Source organism: Sciurus carolinensis, chromosome 3, assembly GCF_902686445.1.
Source record: "Sciurus carolinensis chromosome 3, mSciCar1.2, whole genome shotgun sequence".
Lineage (NCBI taxonomy): Eukaryota > Metazoa > Chordata > Mammalia > Rodentia > Sciuridae > Sciurus > Sciurus carolinensis.
This window is the reverse complement of record NC_062215.1, coordinates 112,479,673-112,497,973: the sequence shown is the minus strand read 5'-3', so window position 1 is coordinate 112,497,973 and position 18,301 is coordinate 112,479,673. Positions and strand designations below refer to the sequence as shown.

The following is an 18,301-nucleotide window of genomic DNA, read 5'->3' as shown; positions in this document are numbered from 1 at the left end:
TAGTGTTCCACCATTCTATCAGTAAAGTTAGATCTTAAATATTCAGTCAAAAGAAAGAGAAATACTAGATCCTATCTAAGTAACATCACCTATATTTGATGTTTGGTCCTTATATTTCTTTATCCTCTCTGCCTGAACCCAGTTTAATAAAACAAGACACATTAGGTTGTGAATGCCATTCTTTAAAATTCCCCACAAAAGTAACACAGATTAATTTCATATAGTGGAAATGTCTTGAGTGAATTATGCATTATTTGGATAGATGAATGAATGATTGACGATTCAGTAAATTCATCATGGCTAAGGAGCAAAATGAAGGACTTGTAAGACCCTCCAGTGAGGCCATGTTCCTCAACAGAAAAATTCACTCTAGAGATCTTAAGTGTTTTTCACGCTTGCCCAAGAAAAAACAAATTTTTAAAACTGCCCTTTCCATTTCCAACAATAACAACAACAACAACAACAACAAGGCACAAGAGTAAATGAAAAGTTTCCGGGTCTCTCTGAGGTTCCAATAGGATGCAGATGAGCAAAATGAGTGGGAGAGGGAAATCATTTGTAACGAAATCTCATTATTTACAGATGAGAAATTTATATTGTCAGCGTAATATCTGTGAGACTAAACAGCTGGAGAGTATATAAAAGCAGAGCACTTGGATGCTGAAGAGCAGAGCTCAGGGCACAGAGCACATCCAAAGTTCCAAAGAGGGCCCTTTCTCTCTCCACCTGCTCTGCCCCACACTACACCATCAGAAGGTAAGACTAACATTGGATGATTATAAAATTCTAAACCTGTTTTGGGAGAGTTTAAGTATATTTAAGAGAGCAAAATGTTGTGAGTTACAGTGTTATTCTTCTATCTTTTACTTGATTACCAATAATACACAGGGAAGAATTGAGATAAAATCTAATATCAAATATATTTCTACCTACTTTAACACAATGAAGCCGCAAAGTGATTCTGAGAAATTATCCTATGCAAGGAAAGGAAAAAAAAAAAAGAAAGAAAAAGAAAGACCCGGATGGATGCGCTTGTTACAAGTCTTAACTGTTTTAAGAACTGCATGTTCAAATAAGTAGAAATATTCTAGAAAATGAATCTTTTTCCTTATAGTTCATAGATGTATGAATAGAAGGTGCTTTTAAACTCAGAAATGTGTACATTACAGAGGCTATAATAGTAATTGTTCCTTATCAATTAAAATCTCTGGTTTTCCAGAGCAGATTTCAGTATCATCTTTCAAATATTTGAATTTTTGATGTCTGTCAAAAAAATCAAAGTCTATGAACTCAGTTCTTTGTAAATAAGACATAGCATACTTGGTGGGGAGAACAAGTATCATTTATTATTGTGGATTTATCTGGATGGATATGATTAAAACCATAAATTAATAATTATGCAGTAGGTATTGAGGACCAATAGTAATAATAAATGCTCAAGTAGCTACACTCTGAATGGAATTTTAGAACATATCTTTAAAAAAATCAAATGTCCTAGAAAAAAATCAAATGTTCTAAAGTACCTATTTAGACTCCTAAAGACAGAAAATAAATTTACAAAAATCCTCAAGGACATAAATGATTAAGTGGTGTGTTTTTCAATACATACTGGGTTCCTGTTATAAACCAACCAGTTTAAAAAGTATTTATGTGGCCTACAACACCAATATATGTAGGAAAATAATACAATGTCTCCTTTCCTAGGTCTAAAAGACTTCCTATAAGGGAATATTATTGTTATTACCATATTTCCTGTTTAAATTTTGCTCTTACAAAGCACCATACTCTGTACTTAGGCTACCCACTGAGGGGGAAAGGAACCCTAAATTCTTTTCTTATTGAATAAAAAATATTTACTTTCTCAGCAATGATGTTCAATTATTGTGAATTATCTCTATTTTTTCACAATTCTGTGAAACTTCTAAAATGAATAAATGAAATTTTAAAAGGCCGTTCTATCAGTAGAACTCATTTGATTGCATTATAGGACTTTGAATACTCACTCCTTTCTGGTTGTTTCTTGTTCCATCTTCTCCCACATAGGCTCTAAAACTGCTCCAATCTAAAGTAACAGGAGACGTTGTAAAACCTGTAGGGACTTTGGGTAGAAATCATTTACTTAGAACTAAGTTGACAGTTTTCAGTCTTTTACAAGAAACTTTCCAATAGAAGTATAATCATTTTTTTAAAAAAGGTAAAAACTTTAAGTTTTAAATATTCCTGAAAGATATTATAATTGAGAGTTATAGTCAACACTACCTAAATAAATGGCAAGGTTTCTGAGGTTTGCCAACTGGTTAAACTGAAGTATGGCAAAATGCCAAATTAGTTATTTAATGCTAATGAATAAGAAGGGTGAATATATAATTCCCATTATGTTGCTTTGTCTACTTGGCTGCTTAATCTATACTAAATATTTCAGAGAGTAAAGTCACTACCGCAGGTATTACACAGTCTCTGTGTTTTAGTGCCAGATATGGATAGTAAATATGGCAAGAATGTTAAAGAAAAGATTGATAGTTTAAAATGATAATATTTGTAAAATCCTTATTCCAAACCAAATGTCATTTGCTAAAAATACTCATTCAATTTATTTATGGATAAACATAATGAAACTTGGATTGAAATCCCCATTTCTCAAAAAAAAAAAAAATGGTTAAGTTTGAAAGAAGCAGAGAGGAGTAGTTCATGAAAAATAGTGGACTTGAGGTTTCCATTCAGAAAATAGAGGCACTTGCTTCATAGGGGCATTCTGTTGGTCCCCGTCCCCATCCACACTGTATCACCACATCCTTAGCATCCTATGGCTTGTGGTATAAAGATCACAGGACATTTGCTTGTGATATTAGGATAAGAAATCAGGTGTATTCTACAACCAAGGATAAGGTGTCACTAACAGGAAAAGTCATGTCCTGGACTGAATCCAATTATGAAACAACCTGGGGACTTCAGAGACTTCAGAAGCAAGCATTAATTTCCTTTATGATACTAATTTCTTAGTTTCTTAGTTGTGATTGTTCAAGTTGCCAGAAGCATTAGTTCTTGTTGCAAATTGCTTGTCTTTAAAATGATTTTTTCCCTTTAATTTAGAACAGGTCAAAGCACCCTAAAATACCTCAAATCTGTTGGCCGCTTTATAATTACAAAGTCTAGACCAAGTTACACTATTTAAAATATAAATGAATAATACATCTGAACCGACAGCTGGTATGCCAAGTTGTAGCCTGAGGCTGCTTTAAGATGGTTGAAATGCAGTATAATGTAAATGCTTGGAAGTGAAGGACTATTAATTGAAAGCCAGACTGATAGTGAAGGGGGTGGCATTATGGATAAGGTGCCATTCAGGCTAACCATATGTGGCATATCATCTACAGTGGGAATTTTAAATGTTTACTGTGGACATCTTTTATTCCAAGTCTGGAAATGAGCCTTCTAATCATTAACAGAAGTGTCCTACATTAATGAAAAAGCTAAATAGTGGAACACATTTTTTAATATTCATTTTTACCTCCAAAAATCTGGGGAAATTTTTAAGCTATTTGAAATTAAGTTGGAATTATATTCATAATAAAATTGATCAGATTAGTGGTTTTTTTTTTTTCTTCTTATAGTAGTTAGTGAGTCAAAATCTAACTCACTTGGCCTGACATGTTTATATACCGTTGCCTGCCCCCACCCTTTCCTTCCCTACTCCCTGCTGTGTCCTGACAGGCAGCAAAAATGAAGAACATTTACTTTGTGGCTGGATTGTTTATAATGCTGGTGCAAGGAAGCTGGCAACGTTCCCTTCAAGACACAGAGGAGAAAACCAGGTATTAAATCTTTACACTTTGAGTAACATAGTACTGTGGTTAGAAGAAAGCCTGTGAGAACAGGACAGGTGAACGGGACCTCAGGAATATGCAGCAAATACTTTTCAAAAAGCTTACAGTTTGATAGTGATAAAGACAGTCTTTTCTGGAGTGTAGATCAGAATATGTGTTGTTTCACAATCAAAGGGGTGGGGGACATGGAAAAACATCTTCATAGGAAATCACAGCTCTTTGAATTCTTCAGATGATCTGACATGATCTATCCATTCATTACTCATACATTGCACAGTAGATTATTTTAATTATTCTCACTAACTCTTTTCTCTTTTCACTCCTTTTTTAAAAATAACATTGTTCTTTTCTAATTGTAAAAATCATACATGTTCATGATGGAAAATTTGAAAACTATGCAAAAAATCTTAAGTGCTCAAAATTCCACTATCCAAAGAAAACTATTCAAAATAGAAAAAAAGTGGTATATTGCTTTTGGTTCTATGTATATTGTATTTAAATATCTCTCTGCTTATATGGTTTTGTAGAATGCTTTTTCATTTAACATTGTGTTGTTAGCTTTTTCCTATCATTAGAATATCTATTAAATGTGTGATATTTAATAGTTGCATACTATTTCACCCAATAAATTTGCAACATTTATTTAGATATTTCTTTTCTACTGGACACTTAAGAGATATTCAAATTTTTCATGAGGAGTATTTCATATACATACATTGCATATGCATTTTGAATATACTCTTATCCCTGCATTTCTTATTATTTCTGAGGGTATATTTGTTCAAAGGTTTTAATGAGTTTAAGCCTTCTATAGCATCTTACTGACTTGCCCTCCAGGAAAGCCATATACATCTACATTGCCATTAGCAATATAGAAATATTTTATCTTCCCCAATATTTAATCTTTGCTAATTCGACAGGTAAAAATAGTATTCTATTCCACATGTATTTACCATGCCAACCAACTGTTGATTACTGGCATAAAAATTATCCACTGTATAATTTCAAATTAGCAAGTGATCTTGTTTCATGCCTGCCTTTGAATCTTTAATATTCTTTCTTTCACCATTAACTGCCATATACATAGGTAGTTGACCTATATTTTTATATTAAAATATTCAAAACAAACTTGGGAACATAAATGTGTTAACCAAAACAAATAATTTGTGATTCTTTACTCTTTTAAAATATTCAAGTCACTGTTCTTTTCTTTCATTATTAGCATTATCATGAGTAGATGCATTAGCTGAAAGAGGATTTATCTGATCCTATTTCAGAAAATTAATGGAGTCAGTCAAGAAACCTGTTACTAGAATTCAGAATAAGAGTTATTCAACTGTACTATGAAATTTCCCATGAGAAGCAAAGGTTTCACTAAAATACCTATTGAAACAGCTGTGTTACTTACTCCTGTGCTTCTCAAATAAATCTACTCTTGCAGTACTGTGATGCATCTATCTCTGTTCTTCATAGATCCTTCCCAACTTCACAGACAGACCCGCTGAATGATCCCGACCAGATGATTGAAGACAAGCGCCACTCACAGGGCACATTCACCAGTGACTACAGCAAGTACCTGGACTCCAGGCGTGCCCAAGACTTTGTGCAGTGGCTGATGAATACCAAGAGGAACAGGTCAGAGTCTAAATCTGGTCCAAAACTTGTACACAAATGTATGAAATATGTCCAAAATTTTTCCCAGCATTTTAAAGTCATCATGTTGTTCTAGTAATGCCCAGAAGCTCTTACAACTTTGATAATTTTCAAGGTCGGGGAGACAGTCCTTTGTTTTAGGTCTCCCTTGTCATGCCTCCAAATGCCTTACCCACACTCCAGTGGGACATAGACTTTATTTTCCCAACTGTGGTCTTAGTGATATTTACTCTCATTCACTTTTCCTTAAAATTGAACATGGATATCTGTGGACCTGCAAGGTTAGGAATTTAATTTCTGACTAAAAGAGAGAGCATATTCCATACTCCCTTGTGGGGTTCAAACCCATGACTGTGATCACATTAAAATGATCCCCTCGCCAAGTTAATCGTGGTAAGGAATGGAAACAGATGCATTCCTTTTCTTGTAAAATAAAATCCAAGATATGCATTTAAAATTACAGCCTAGCTAGCTGCACAGCATAAAAGAGAAGGCGGCAAATAAGAACACAAACCTATCGTAAGGCATACATTTTAATGTTGGATTTCTTTGACGAGTGTTGGGGTTTTGCTGCTCCTAGGCTACTGGAGAAAATTATCCACATGGGTTTCACAGAGATGGTAGAATTTCACAATTTCTTTGGAGGATGGCCCACAAGGGGAAGGGAGTTATGCATACAAAGTAGCTGAAGGAATCTAAGAATCAGGAAAAGGACATAGATTTGTCTGGATGGAAAGAGAAGGGAGAAAGGAGTGAGAGCAGAAGAGGGAGCAACAAGCAAGTAGGGGAATAGGAGGCATAGCGTTGTCAACCAAAGTTAACCTTAAATAGGAGGGTCCAATGGCAGGAAAGATGGCCGTCATGGTCAGAGGAGTCACTGGAAGACATCTCTGTTGAGGACCACATGTAGGGTTACCAAGAAATCTGAGAAATCACAGATTTATGAAAATGAAAAGCACTGTCCTCTTTTTCTGTATGGGAATGCCACAACTTGGTAAATTAAAACATAACAATCCTCACTCTCCGGTGTTTGCTCTATGTTTAAGATGAAACCTTCCAGAGGCAAAATGCATGCTGGACAGACCGAGAACGGCAGATGTCTCCTCTACAGAGTACTCTGCACAAACTTGTGCCTGATATGGGATTATCTTCCTTGTTTTCCTCCTAGCAGATCACACATTTTTTTAAATCCATATTGTGTGATTCTTTCGATGACATTTGGAGATGGTCCTCTGCTGTTCTTTGAATCAATTAACTAACGATGACCCTATACATTACTAATAACCAATACCTAACTTGCTGGTGAGTAGCAAAGCACACTGGATAGCCTACATCTATTGAGAATAAAGTAGAAAGTAATGCAGCTTCTTTCATAACTGATGGCACAAGTGAGCAGGGGAGGTGAGAACAGGTATGCTGGGAAGGGAGGTCATGCTTTGGTCCTTTTATAAGTCATTGGCACTCTCCCACCAGTCTTCAATCCAGGTCATGAATATAGCTTCAAAATGAAAACCCAGTCACCTGCATCTCCCAAACTCACTAAGCCCCTTATACACCAGATCCTGAAACCTAAGGTTGCCACTGCTTATAGGTGAGAACCATATTGCCAAAGAGACAAAGCTTCAACTTAACTCGCATTTCTTTCAGAAATAACATTGCCAAACGTCACAATGAATTGAGAGACATGCTGAAGGAACCTTTACCAGCGATGTAAGTTCTTATTTGGAAGGTCAAGCTGCCAAGGAATTCATTGCTTGGCTGGTGAAAGGCCGAGAAAGGCGAGAGGTAAGTCTGTACATTCTTATCTAACAATTTTTTCCTTGATGCAGAAAATTTAATAGTATAGTTATCTATATATGGATCTGGATTACAGAAGCAATTAGTATAGTCAAATCAACTCAGAAAATAGCCTCTATTGATAAAATTTTTGCAACAAGCATGAAAAATGAGTACAACAGGTTACATTTTTATTCTCCATTATTATTGTGTATAATTAGGTATTGACTTTCCAGGTGAAGACATGTTTGAGAGTAAATAATATGCTTTTGAAAACTATACTGGGATAACAAATTTAAATGAGGTTTGTCTCAGGAAAGCTGGAGATAAGGAGATAAAAACAAAATATTTCATTATCTGAAAAAAACTTAATATTTAAAGCTTGACAAAATAGTTCCATACGTGACCAACATATATGCATGTATGAGCAGATATTTGGATTAATGTGTGATGAAAAGTAAAAACAACCAAATATAAATGTTAGTGAAATGACACTCAAGGTACAGATATGAAAAAACATCCATATATTTAACCACATACTCAGTTTTTTATAGGACTGTCATATCCGATACTCACTAAATCAAAGTTGAAAATGAGACTAAGATCTCTAGTTACTTGCTTGGCTCTTACCACAAAAAAGACCCCTGAGCCCTTTTATGGCCATTTTTATTAGCATTTGAAATATAAGAGACATGAACTTTATGTTTGAAGCTGATTTTAAAATTGGATTTAAAACATACTAACTGAAACTTAGATCTTGATATGAAAAGGAACTAGTATGTGGCTGATTTTTAAAACATTAACAACTAAACTTACAAAACCAATGGTAAAATAGTTGTTTATACTTGAGTATATCTAATAGTATTATAAGGGATATCCGAAAGTCTGCTATGACAAATAAGAAAAAGAGAAAGAGTTGAACTCTTAATACTGCCTTTTGCAAAACTATCTTGACAATCATTGCTTTTAAAAATGTGATATATTTTGTTGAATCACAGACAAATGAACAGTCTCAACAATAACTCTGTGTTGCTAATCTTTGAAACAACCTGGAATTTTTTAAAAGGGCTTAAAATTATACAGCTTGATTTTAGATCCCCACTCTGCAACCTTCCACCTTCCCCGCAGTCACCAGGCAGGGTCTCATGAGAGGTTTTATGGCAGGGCCCTCTGCACATAGATTTCTGAACTATATTCTTAACCCTTGCACATGTTGCCGGTGGTAGGTGATCCATACGCATTTATTTAAAATATCAAACCAAACGCTAACTTTAAGCCTTGTTTTCTTAGTTTCCCAGAAGAAGTTACAATCGTTGAAGAACTTCACCGCAGACATGCCGATGGCTCTTTTTCAGATGAGATGAACACAATTCTTGATAACCTTGCCACCAGGGACTTCATCAACTGGCTGATTCAGACCAAAATCACTGACAGGTGACTGCTCTTTAGCTAATTCTGAGAAGCATGAAACCTTTCATTAACAGTGATGGTCTTACTGCTCCAAGTTGATCCCTGTGTGAAGGAGAGTTTGACTCTTCTGTTATATAATAAAATTATGTATTTTAAGTCATTTAGGAGAACATCATTGTATTTGTTTTTATCATATTTTTATTCATTAACTTATTATTCCAAAAATATTTACTGCCTATGAGAGTTAGAAGCACAGATATGAATGAAACACATAGAGTGAAGTTACTCACATACTAATGTAACGATTGCTATATGTTGAAATTGTCACATATGCTGAAATTTTAGCACAAAGGTAAAATGTCAGTATATATGGTGTTATTTTCTTAATTTAATAAGCATAGTAGTAACCATTAAATGCAAATAATCACCAACTGTTGATGGATTTTAATTATTTTCTATAATTATTCATAAATTGTTATATTTTATGATGGGCAGGTTCTAGATAAATCATCTTCAAAGGAAATATATTAAGTGTTCAAAAGACTGGGGGATTTGCAGATGAAGGGCTCAATAAACAACTTTTATCAAAAATCATTAAAATGTTTTCTGCATAAGTTAGATGTATCTTCTGATTATGATATATGCTAAATCATTGTTTTATTTTTTATCTGTAGGAAATAACTATGTCATTATTCAAGACCATCTTCACACCATCACTTGCCAGCCACTTGGGATATTTGAAATTTTAAGTTCTGTAAATTTAAGAGACGTATTCTGAAGCCATATTGCTTTGCATGCCAATAAGTGAATTTTCTTTTAGCATTGTGTAGCCAAAGATTGTAAATGGAATAAACTATTGTCAGAATATTGCTAAATTATCAGTTTTAAAATATAAAAGTATTAGATTCTTTTATTTTCATCTTGTTTTGAATGAAGAACCCCAACCCATTTACATTTAGCAATGCAATTATTTTTTCTATGATATAATTTGTAAATGTAAATTATTGTAATCACAAACATATCTGCCTTATAATAATAAGAGAAGAGAATCTGGTCACAGTGATGAAACTGAAAAGAGAACTTCCTTCTTGAAGCCTTCATCATAAAAATGCTCAGCTTTTAATGTATCAAACATAGATACAAATAAAATTTCAAGCTTCTTTACCATTGTCTATTTTTCTCTATCTGCCCACTTCCAACACTGTTTCTTTCTAAACAGGTAGCCTAAAATTCAAAAATAATGCAAAAATATGACTCCATGTTTTGAGAGGATTGAACTCAGGACCTTGTGCTTGGGAGGCAAACACTCTACCAACTAAGCTATATCCCCAGCCCAAACCAGCACTTTTTATGTATAAATACTCATTTCTGGTTCATTTTGAGAGAGCAGGTCAGCAGGCAGTATTAGACGCTAAAGGCAAATTCCTCCTAGTGCTATGTAACAGTTGACACTTTCTAAAGATTCAACCTCTCCTGCTCACTACAGTGTCCCAACACATACATATGCATACACCAACACACACCCTTCCTAGATCAATGTGCACATCTAGTCACTTACCTGGACCACTTGATAAACCTCATCTCCCTAGCACCAGTAGACATTTTAGTTTGTCCCAACTTCCCTATCCCTAGTTTCTCTGTCTTCAAGGGCCAATACCTAGGGCCAGCCTGATGCTGACCTGACATGCCCATGATTTTTCTCTGCTGTATACAGCATTGCCACCTCTCTCTTTTCCATCTCAATAGCACTCCCATAAAATTACCCACCAATAAGATTTCAAAGTTAGTAAATTTATTATGTATTTTGATTAGCAGTGGTAAACTTAAGGTAATATTTTAATATTGATTTTTCTCTCATTTACATAATGATGAACCTTCCTGAGTGAATGGAAAATTTAAGACTAGAATTATCTAAGTATAGTGCTAGCTGAAAGATACTGCACAGTTTTTCTTTGAGTCTAAGTTTCTCATGTGAAAAACCAAAATTAAAACCATATAAGCACCATCATATCTTACAGGCATCTTTATTTACAACCCTGCATTTGCTTTACAGAGTTCAGTAATACAGGATGCTAAAGTCCTAAAATGTTTGTCATGAAAACTGCTGAGACAAAAGGTACAGTTGGGTCAAAATTATGTCTGTCAGTCTTTCCAGACCAAAACCATGTCTTTCTCCAAAGTATTTCAAAGGGGGAAACTCACAGGACTACACAAAGTAATATTATTTTAAATAGACCATGGCTATGCTGATTGTTAAGCATTCAAAGTGGTAAGATCAAATCCAGAGACAAGAAATCCAAAGGCAGGCATGTCAGGAATAGCTCATGATCTTTTTATTTCTGGTCTGCCATCATTAACAAATGCTTTTCTCCCATGGCTACCTCAAGATCACTGCCCCTTCTTCCAGCTTCTGTCTACTTCCTAGGGAATATGAAGAAGAAAAGTCATAAGAATGAGTAGAAATATTTTCACCTGGACATTAAGATTCATGATATTACACAACTTTGATCAAAGAAAAATTACAATACAAAATTTCCAGAGTATACAGAAATAGCACAAAAGAAACCATTGCTTATCTGAATCTAAATGGCATTGCTAAAGCAGAATTGAAAGAAAATTCTTACTATGAAATATTTAAGAAAAAAATTAAGATTAAATGGAAATTCAAAAATTAGATAAAGTATATAAATAAACATAAGTAAATGGTAATATGAGTGAATTAATAAAGAAAAATGAGATGGAAAACAAATATATGGATTTCATGATTAAATAAAATTGCTGGTCCTTTGATGAGGAAATTCAGAAAAATAGACAAAAGACTGAAAATCTTTTTGAAAGAGGGAAAGGTACAAATATCAAAACAAAAACTGACAAACAAAATAAATTATCAAAGTAAAGAAAAATTTTAAGTTATGAGATTAATTTGAATAACTTCATGCTAATCCACATAAAAAGTTAAATGAAAACTTCATAGGAAATATAGTTTGCCAAAGTTGCACCTAGTATAGGTAAACATTTTGAAAAGATAACTTTTTGCTAAAAAAATAGAGTTTTAAACAATCTTCTACAAAGAAATCCCTGAACTAAATGACTTCACAGTAATTTTTCTACATAACCTTAAAATGTTAGATAATTCAATTACATTAAAGCTCATTCAGAAGGCTGAAAAAATAAAAGCTTATAAATTCATTTTCAAAACTGAATAATATAGCGTGGATACCCAAACATAAAATAAATGTGCCAAATTATACAGACGACTGTTATGAAAATAGATGCAAATGTCTTAAAATATTAAGAAGAGAATCCAATTGCACATTAAAATAATGTAAGATGACCCAAGAAGAATTACATTATAATACAAATGGTTTGATAATAGAAAATCCTTTAATATAATTGATCATATTAGTAACCATGAGAAAAACCACAATATCTTGTCCATAGATACTCAAAGCCACTAGACAATGTTATATTCTCATCCACAATAAAATAGTAGTTGACAGTTGATTTTTTAGTATGATAAAATGTATGCTTTGGATTAAAAGTTCCTGTTTATTTAGTGGAAAATATTGGGAGAATTCCCCAACAGAGTCAGAAACAAAAAAAAAAAGAAACTTCACTATTCTATTTAACATTGTTTTAGAGACATTAGGAAATAAACAAAAGAAAGTACAAAATCAGAAAAAACATAGTAAAACTATATTTATTTAAGGATATGTTTGTATATCCAAAAAGAAAAAGTAGTACAAACAATAAGATGATTAATTATATCAGAAGGATATAAAATAATATACAAAATCAATAGGCTTCAAAAAACACAAGAAATTAAAAGAAACAAAAACACTGTCAATTATTGTTACTTGTGGTAGTTATATTCTGTGCAGTCACCATAAACCTGAATTAGTGAATTACTCCTGAGGGGAATACAGATTTAAATTCCTACAAGCCTATGTTAGCATTTTTGTCAAACAAAATACCTTTACCTTAAGTAGTTTTGTTTATCAATTTCCTTGTGAAACAAGCCAGTCTTATCACCTTTGGAAACTGCTCTTCCCATAACCTTTTGTCTGTATAACTCTTAGCAGGTATTATTTTTTTAAATTCTTTCTGCAACACTCTACAAAATAGAGACTGAGTAATATTTAAGATATTATCCCCAATGTTATGGTTTTTAAATGAACTAAACATTTAAATTGAAGACTGATGACATCCAACTGAGTAAAATAATACAACCTACTATTGCAAGAGACATATTTTACATATAAAGACCTAAGAAATTAAATTTGAGTACAAAAGTATCTAACACACAAACATACATCCAAACTCTTGGGTGGATATATAAGGAAGTAGAAGTTAAAGAAGCTAGAGATATAAAGGGACATTTTAAAATTATAAAAGAACCAATCCACTAGAAATATGTAATAATTCTAAGTCCCTATCCAGAAAATATCATAGCTCCAAAAGTAGATGAGGTTTAAAGCATCAGAATTAAAACAAGTTAACAAATCTGTGATGAGTGGAGATAATGTGTTCAACAGACTGACAGAGCAGACAGAATAATCAGCAAAATCTAACAAATACAATCACCAAACAAACACAAGGTATAAACATCGCACCAAATAAAACAGAATCGAGATGCTTTCCAAACTGTAAATAAAATATTAACCAAGGTTGACTCTACGCCTGATTGAAAAACTACCACAGATCTCAGCGATTGAATTTAGAGCATGTTCTCTGACCATAGAATTAGGCTAGGAATCAGTGTCAAAAGATATGTTAACCTTCAAAACTGCTTGGGAGTAGGCAGTCATTTCTCAATAGCCCGTGAGTCAAAAAAGAAGTCACAGAGAATGTTTAAAATACATGTCTATGTCTGTGTGTATACACATATATATTCACACACACACACACACACACACACACACACACACACGATTTTTTTTTTTTTTTTGAGAAAGGATCTTTCTATGTTGCCCAGGCTATTCTCAAATTTACAATCCTCCCACCTCAGCTTCCAGAGTAAAAAGGAAAGATTTTAAAGTAAAAAAACAATTTCCATAATAGACACGATTATTTTTTTTTTCTATTTTTGAGTGTTTATTTAAGTAGCATTTTTGAGGAATTTATCTATTTAATCTAATTGTTCAAACTTCGAGGTATATAATTTTATGTAGACTCTGCCTGGGATTACAGGTAAACCTATGCAGAGCCCATGCACTCAACTAGTAAAATTCCCTTTTGAACTCTATGATAATTAAGACACAATAAACACAAATTTTAGATGTAACTAAAGCAGTGTTTATGGGGAAAGCATAACTTTAAATGTAATGTTAGAAAAGAATAAGTTGGAAAATCAGTGGTTGAGCTTTTACCTCAAAAGATGGTAAAAGAGAAAGAAAGGAAATAAAACTAGGAGAAAATAATGAAAGGGAAAAATTGATAGTTAAATCAATAATGCTGAAAGTTGGTTCTTTGACTACATTAATAAAATTAATAAATCCCTAGCAAGACTAGACAGGAGAGAAAGAGAACAAATTACCAGAACTCTGTAATGAAAACAGACATTTCTAAAGTTCTTAATGAAATAAAAGGATTAAAAAGAAAAAAAAGAAATAAAAGGATTATAAGAATATACTGTATTGGGTGTTTGTTTCTTAAGTGGTAGAGCATTTGTCTAGCCAGCACAAAGTCCTGGGTTTGAGCCCCAACACCTGAAAACAAAAGAAAAAGGCAGAGTCTACATAAAATTATATACCTCAAAGTTTGAACAATTAGATTAAATAGACAAATTCCTCAAAAATGCTACTTAAATAAACACTCAAAAGTAGAAAAAAAAATCAATAATCCTGTCTATTATGGAAACTGTTATTTTAAAAACCTTTCCAAAATAGATCTTCAGGCCCAGGTGGCTTCACAGGTGAATTTTTCTAAATATTTAAGACATAGATAATACCCATATTATGTAAACTATTGGAAAAGAAGGAGTATTTTCCGGTTTATTTTACAAAACCAGAATAGCTTTGATACAAAAATCTGAAAAAGTTTTTACAAGAAAGGAAAACAAAAGATCAATCTGACTCATGATTACAAATGAAAAATCCTTTGTAAAACACCACCAAATCAAATACAGCACTCTTTAAAAGGAATATTACAGTATAGATAAACAAGGTATATCCTAGCAATTCTGGGGCAGGTTAGCATTTGCAAAACAATTTGGTATAATTCACAACATTACCAGAAATTAAAAGAGAAAATCATGGGATTATCTCAATAAATGTTGCCTACACACTAGTTGGAATTCAAAACCCATTTATGATTTTTTATAGCCTTCAGAAGGAAGTAATGAAGGTAAAAACAGAATGAAACTAGAAAACAAAACAAAAACCAACAGGACTAATAAATTAAACATATGAATTTATAAAGAGACAACAAAATTACTAGCTCACCTAAGTAAGAAGAAACAATCTGTAAAATAAAAAGAGTTGGGAAACAACATTGAAATAGGAAACTAAAGCAACATATTTAAAATTCGAGAAGAAATTAATACATTTTTAAGAATATGTATTTTTAAAAATTTGGTGCCAATAGATTTTTTAAATTTACATAAACCTGTTTCCATAGAACAAATGGAAGTATTAAGGATTATCCCCTGAAAAGGCACCAAGTTCAGATGTTTCAGAAAGAATGTCTAACACACTTTTAAAGAGTGAATAATCATAAAGCTATGTGAATTGATCCAGAGGCTAAGGGGAAAAAGAAAAGAATATCCTAAATACTGTGTCCTAATAAAGTGAGCATAACATCAACAACTAACTTGATAGAGATGGAAGAAAATTAAAAATAAAAAGTTATATAAACTAATTTCACCAATTAGTAGTAATTTTAAAGTTCTAAAAAAAATGGAAAGTAGAATTCAACAACACATTCAAACCATTAATAACACACTATGAACAAATGCAATTTATTTCAAATGTCAAGGATGTTCCATATTAAGAAATCTACTAATGTAATATACTATATTAAGAAATCTCAAGAAATAACTTTTATAAATTCCATACAATGTATAGGTCTTTGATAAAAAATCAATACCTATTCCTCACTTAAAAATCAGTAAATTGGAATTGATGCATTATATGTGTATATCAAATATGCAAAAGGTAGTAGACTCAATGTGACAAAATCATGAACAATTGGAAGTCTCACATACTCTTGGTGGTAGCAGAAAATGGAACAATCACTTAGGAAAATCATTTGGCAATTTCTTACAAATTAAATGTATATATGTATATGCATTTATGTATCTGTAAAATAGAAATATATAAACAGATATGTAATACATTCTCAAGGAAGGGCTCAGCAACCTAAGTCACCATCCACAGGATATGGGTTAAATGAATCAAGTTAAATGGACAAAATGGAGACTACATGGTCATTAAATGATTTGAACAAGGAGGTTTTTAGTTGTTTTCATAAAAGTCCCCCCAAATTTGAAAAACAATAGAAATATGTATTTCTATTTTATACATACATAAAGTCCATTAGCAGTAGAATGGATAGAAATGTTTATATGTTCTTTAAGTCAGTTTTTTTCATCACTGTGACCCAAAGACTTGATGAGAAAAATGAGAGGAGAAAGTTTGGTTCACAGTTTCAGAGGTCTCAGAGAGGTCTCAGTCCATAGAAGGCTGAATCCAAAACTCTGGGTCCAAGGTGAGGCAGAACATCATGGTGGAAGAGTGTGGAGAAAGAAGGAAGCTCAGGACATGGCAACAAAAAAGAGAGAAGGGTGGCGAGCATAAGTGATGGATGTGCTCACCAGGGACAAAATATAAAACCCCCAGGCTCAACCCATTGACCAACCTACTCTAGCCACACCCTACCTAACCTACCTACCTGAAGTTACCATTCAGTTAATCCTTATCAGTGGATTAATCCATTAATTAGATTACAACTCTTATAATATAGTCATTTCACCTCTGAATGTTCTTGCATTGTTTCACACATGCGCTTCTGTGGGGCACCTCATATCCAAACCATAACTTATATTCACACAGTAGCATATTACCCAGCAATACAATAATGAAACAACATGGATAAATCCCACAAATAACATGTTTCAGGAAAGAAGCCAGACACAAAATAGAACTTACTACATGATTCTATTTATATAAAGTTTAAGAATAGTACAAACTAAGCAATGGCTGTAGAATAGCTTAGTGGTTGCATCTGGGGGAGGGAGGTGTAGAATTTGAATAGAAATAGGAACAAGAGAGCATCCTTGCATGGTGGAAATGTTCTTTTTCTTCATTAGGGTGTGCTGCATACGTTTATCTAACATCATCTAAATGGACACCTAAGATCTGTGCATTTCACTGCATATAAACGATGCCTTAAATGCATTTAAGAATGCAAAACATTTGAGTAAAATGAAATATAACTTCAATGGCATGTCATTTCTAATTTAAAAGCTTAAAAATACCTTTTGTTGACAAGAATATGAGTCTTCAGAGCTTTTCAAACATGGCAGATGAATGTGCAAAACACTACTGTATTCTTATGAAGGGGAATGTAGCAGTATTTACCAAAACTACTAAACAACCCCAGTTCTAGAAATTCACCCTAAAGATACACATTCAGAAATTAAAATCTACATATGTACAAGGTTATTCTTTGTGGATATTGATCATCCATTGTGAAAAATCAGAAACATTCTAAATATCCTTCCATAGAATACTGGTTGAATGAATCAAAATACATCTACTAAAATAAAGAACTATGTAACCATTACAAAAGCAAAATGAGTATCAGTTCATACAGTTACAATTGCTTTTAGTAGCATTAATTTTTTTATTTAGCTTTTAATTTTTTACAGACTGCATTTTGATTCATTGTACACAAATGGGGTACATAATTTTGTTTCTATGGTTGTACACAATGTGGATTCATACCATTTGTGTAATCATACATGTACATAGGGTAATGATGTCTGTCTCATTCCACCACTTTTCATACCCCCCCATTTTCTTCTACATATTCTAAAGTTCCCCCATTATTCTCTCATTCCCCACCTTCACCCCCATTATATATCATCCTCCACTTATCAGGGAAAACATTCGGCCTTTGGTTTTTTGGGTTTGGCTTATTTCACTTAGCATGATATTCTCCAATTCCATCCTTTATTTGCAAATGCCATAATTTTATTCTTCTTTATGGCTGAATAGTATTCCACTGTGTATATATACCAGAGTTTCTTTATCCATTCAACTGATGAAGGGCATCTAGGTTGGTTCCACAATCTAGCTATTGTGAACTGAGCTGCTATAAACATTGATGTGGCTGTGTTACTGTCAGGGGCGGGCTCTGAGGGCCCCAGAGCCGCACCGTGGCCTGATCTCTAAGATGGCGCCTGGCAGCTTGCCAGACATAGCTGCACTCATAAACAAGTTTTAGGAAGTAACTCTGGTTGGCTGTTGTACATGAGGCGATCCTGGTATCTGCCTGGAGACTGTTCCTTGATAGGCTGACTTTCCTGGTAGTCTACTCTCTGATAGGCTGATGTTCTCAATATAAGTCTGAGACTTGTGGAATAAACCCCTTTTGGTTCCTGTGCTCAAGAAGAGCATACGCGTTGTGATTGTCCC

At 33.3% G+C, this 18,301-nt stretch overlaps 1 protein-coding gene across 1 annotated transcript; it reads left to right on the top strand.

Annotated features, from left to right (window-relative positions):
- Window positions 1-691: 691 nt before the first annotated feature.
- Window positions 692-8,691, top strand: Gcg (glucagon). Its single transcript, XM_047547081.1, is given in 6 exon segments — window positions 692-756; window positions 3,712-3,812; window positions 5,298-5,459; window positions 7,125-7,150; window positions 7,153-7,270; window positions 8,544-8,691. Coding segments are annotated over 5 exon segments (546 nt in total). The 5' UTR covers window positions 692-756; window positions 3,712-3,720.
- The last annotated feature ends 9,610 nt before the right edge of the window (window positions 8,692-18,301 follow it).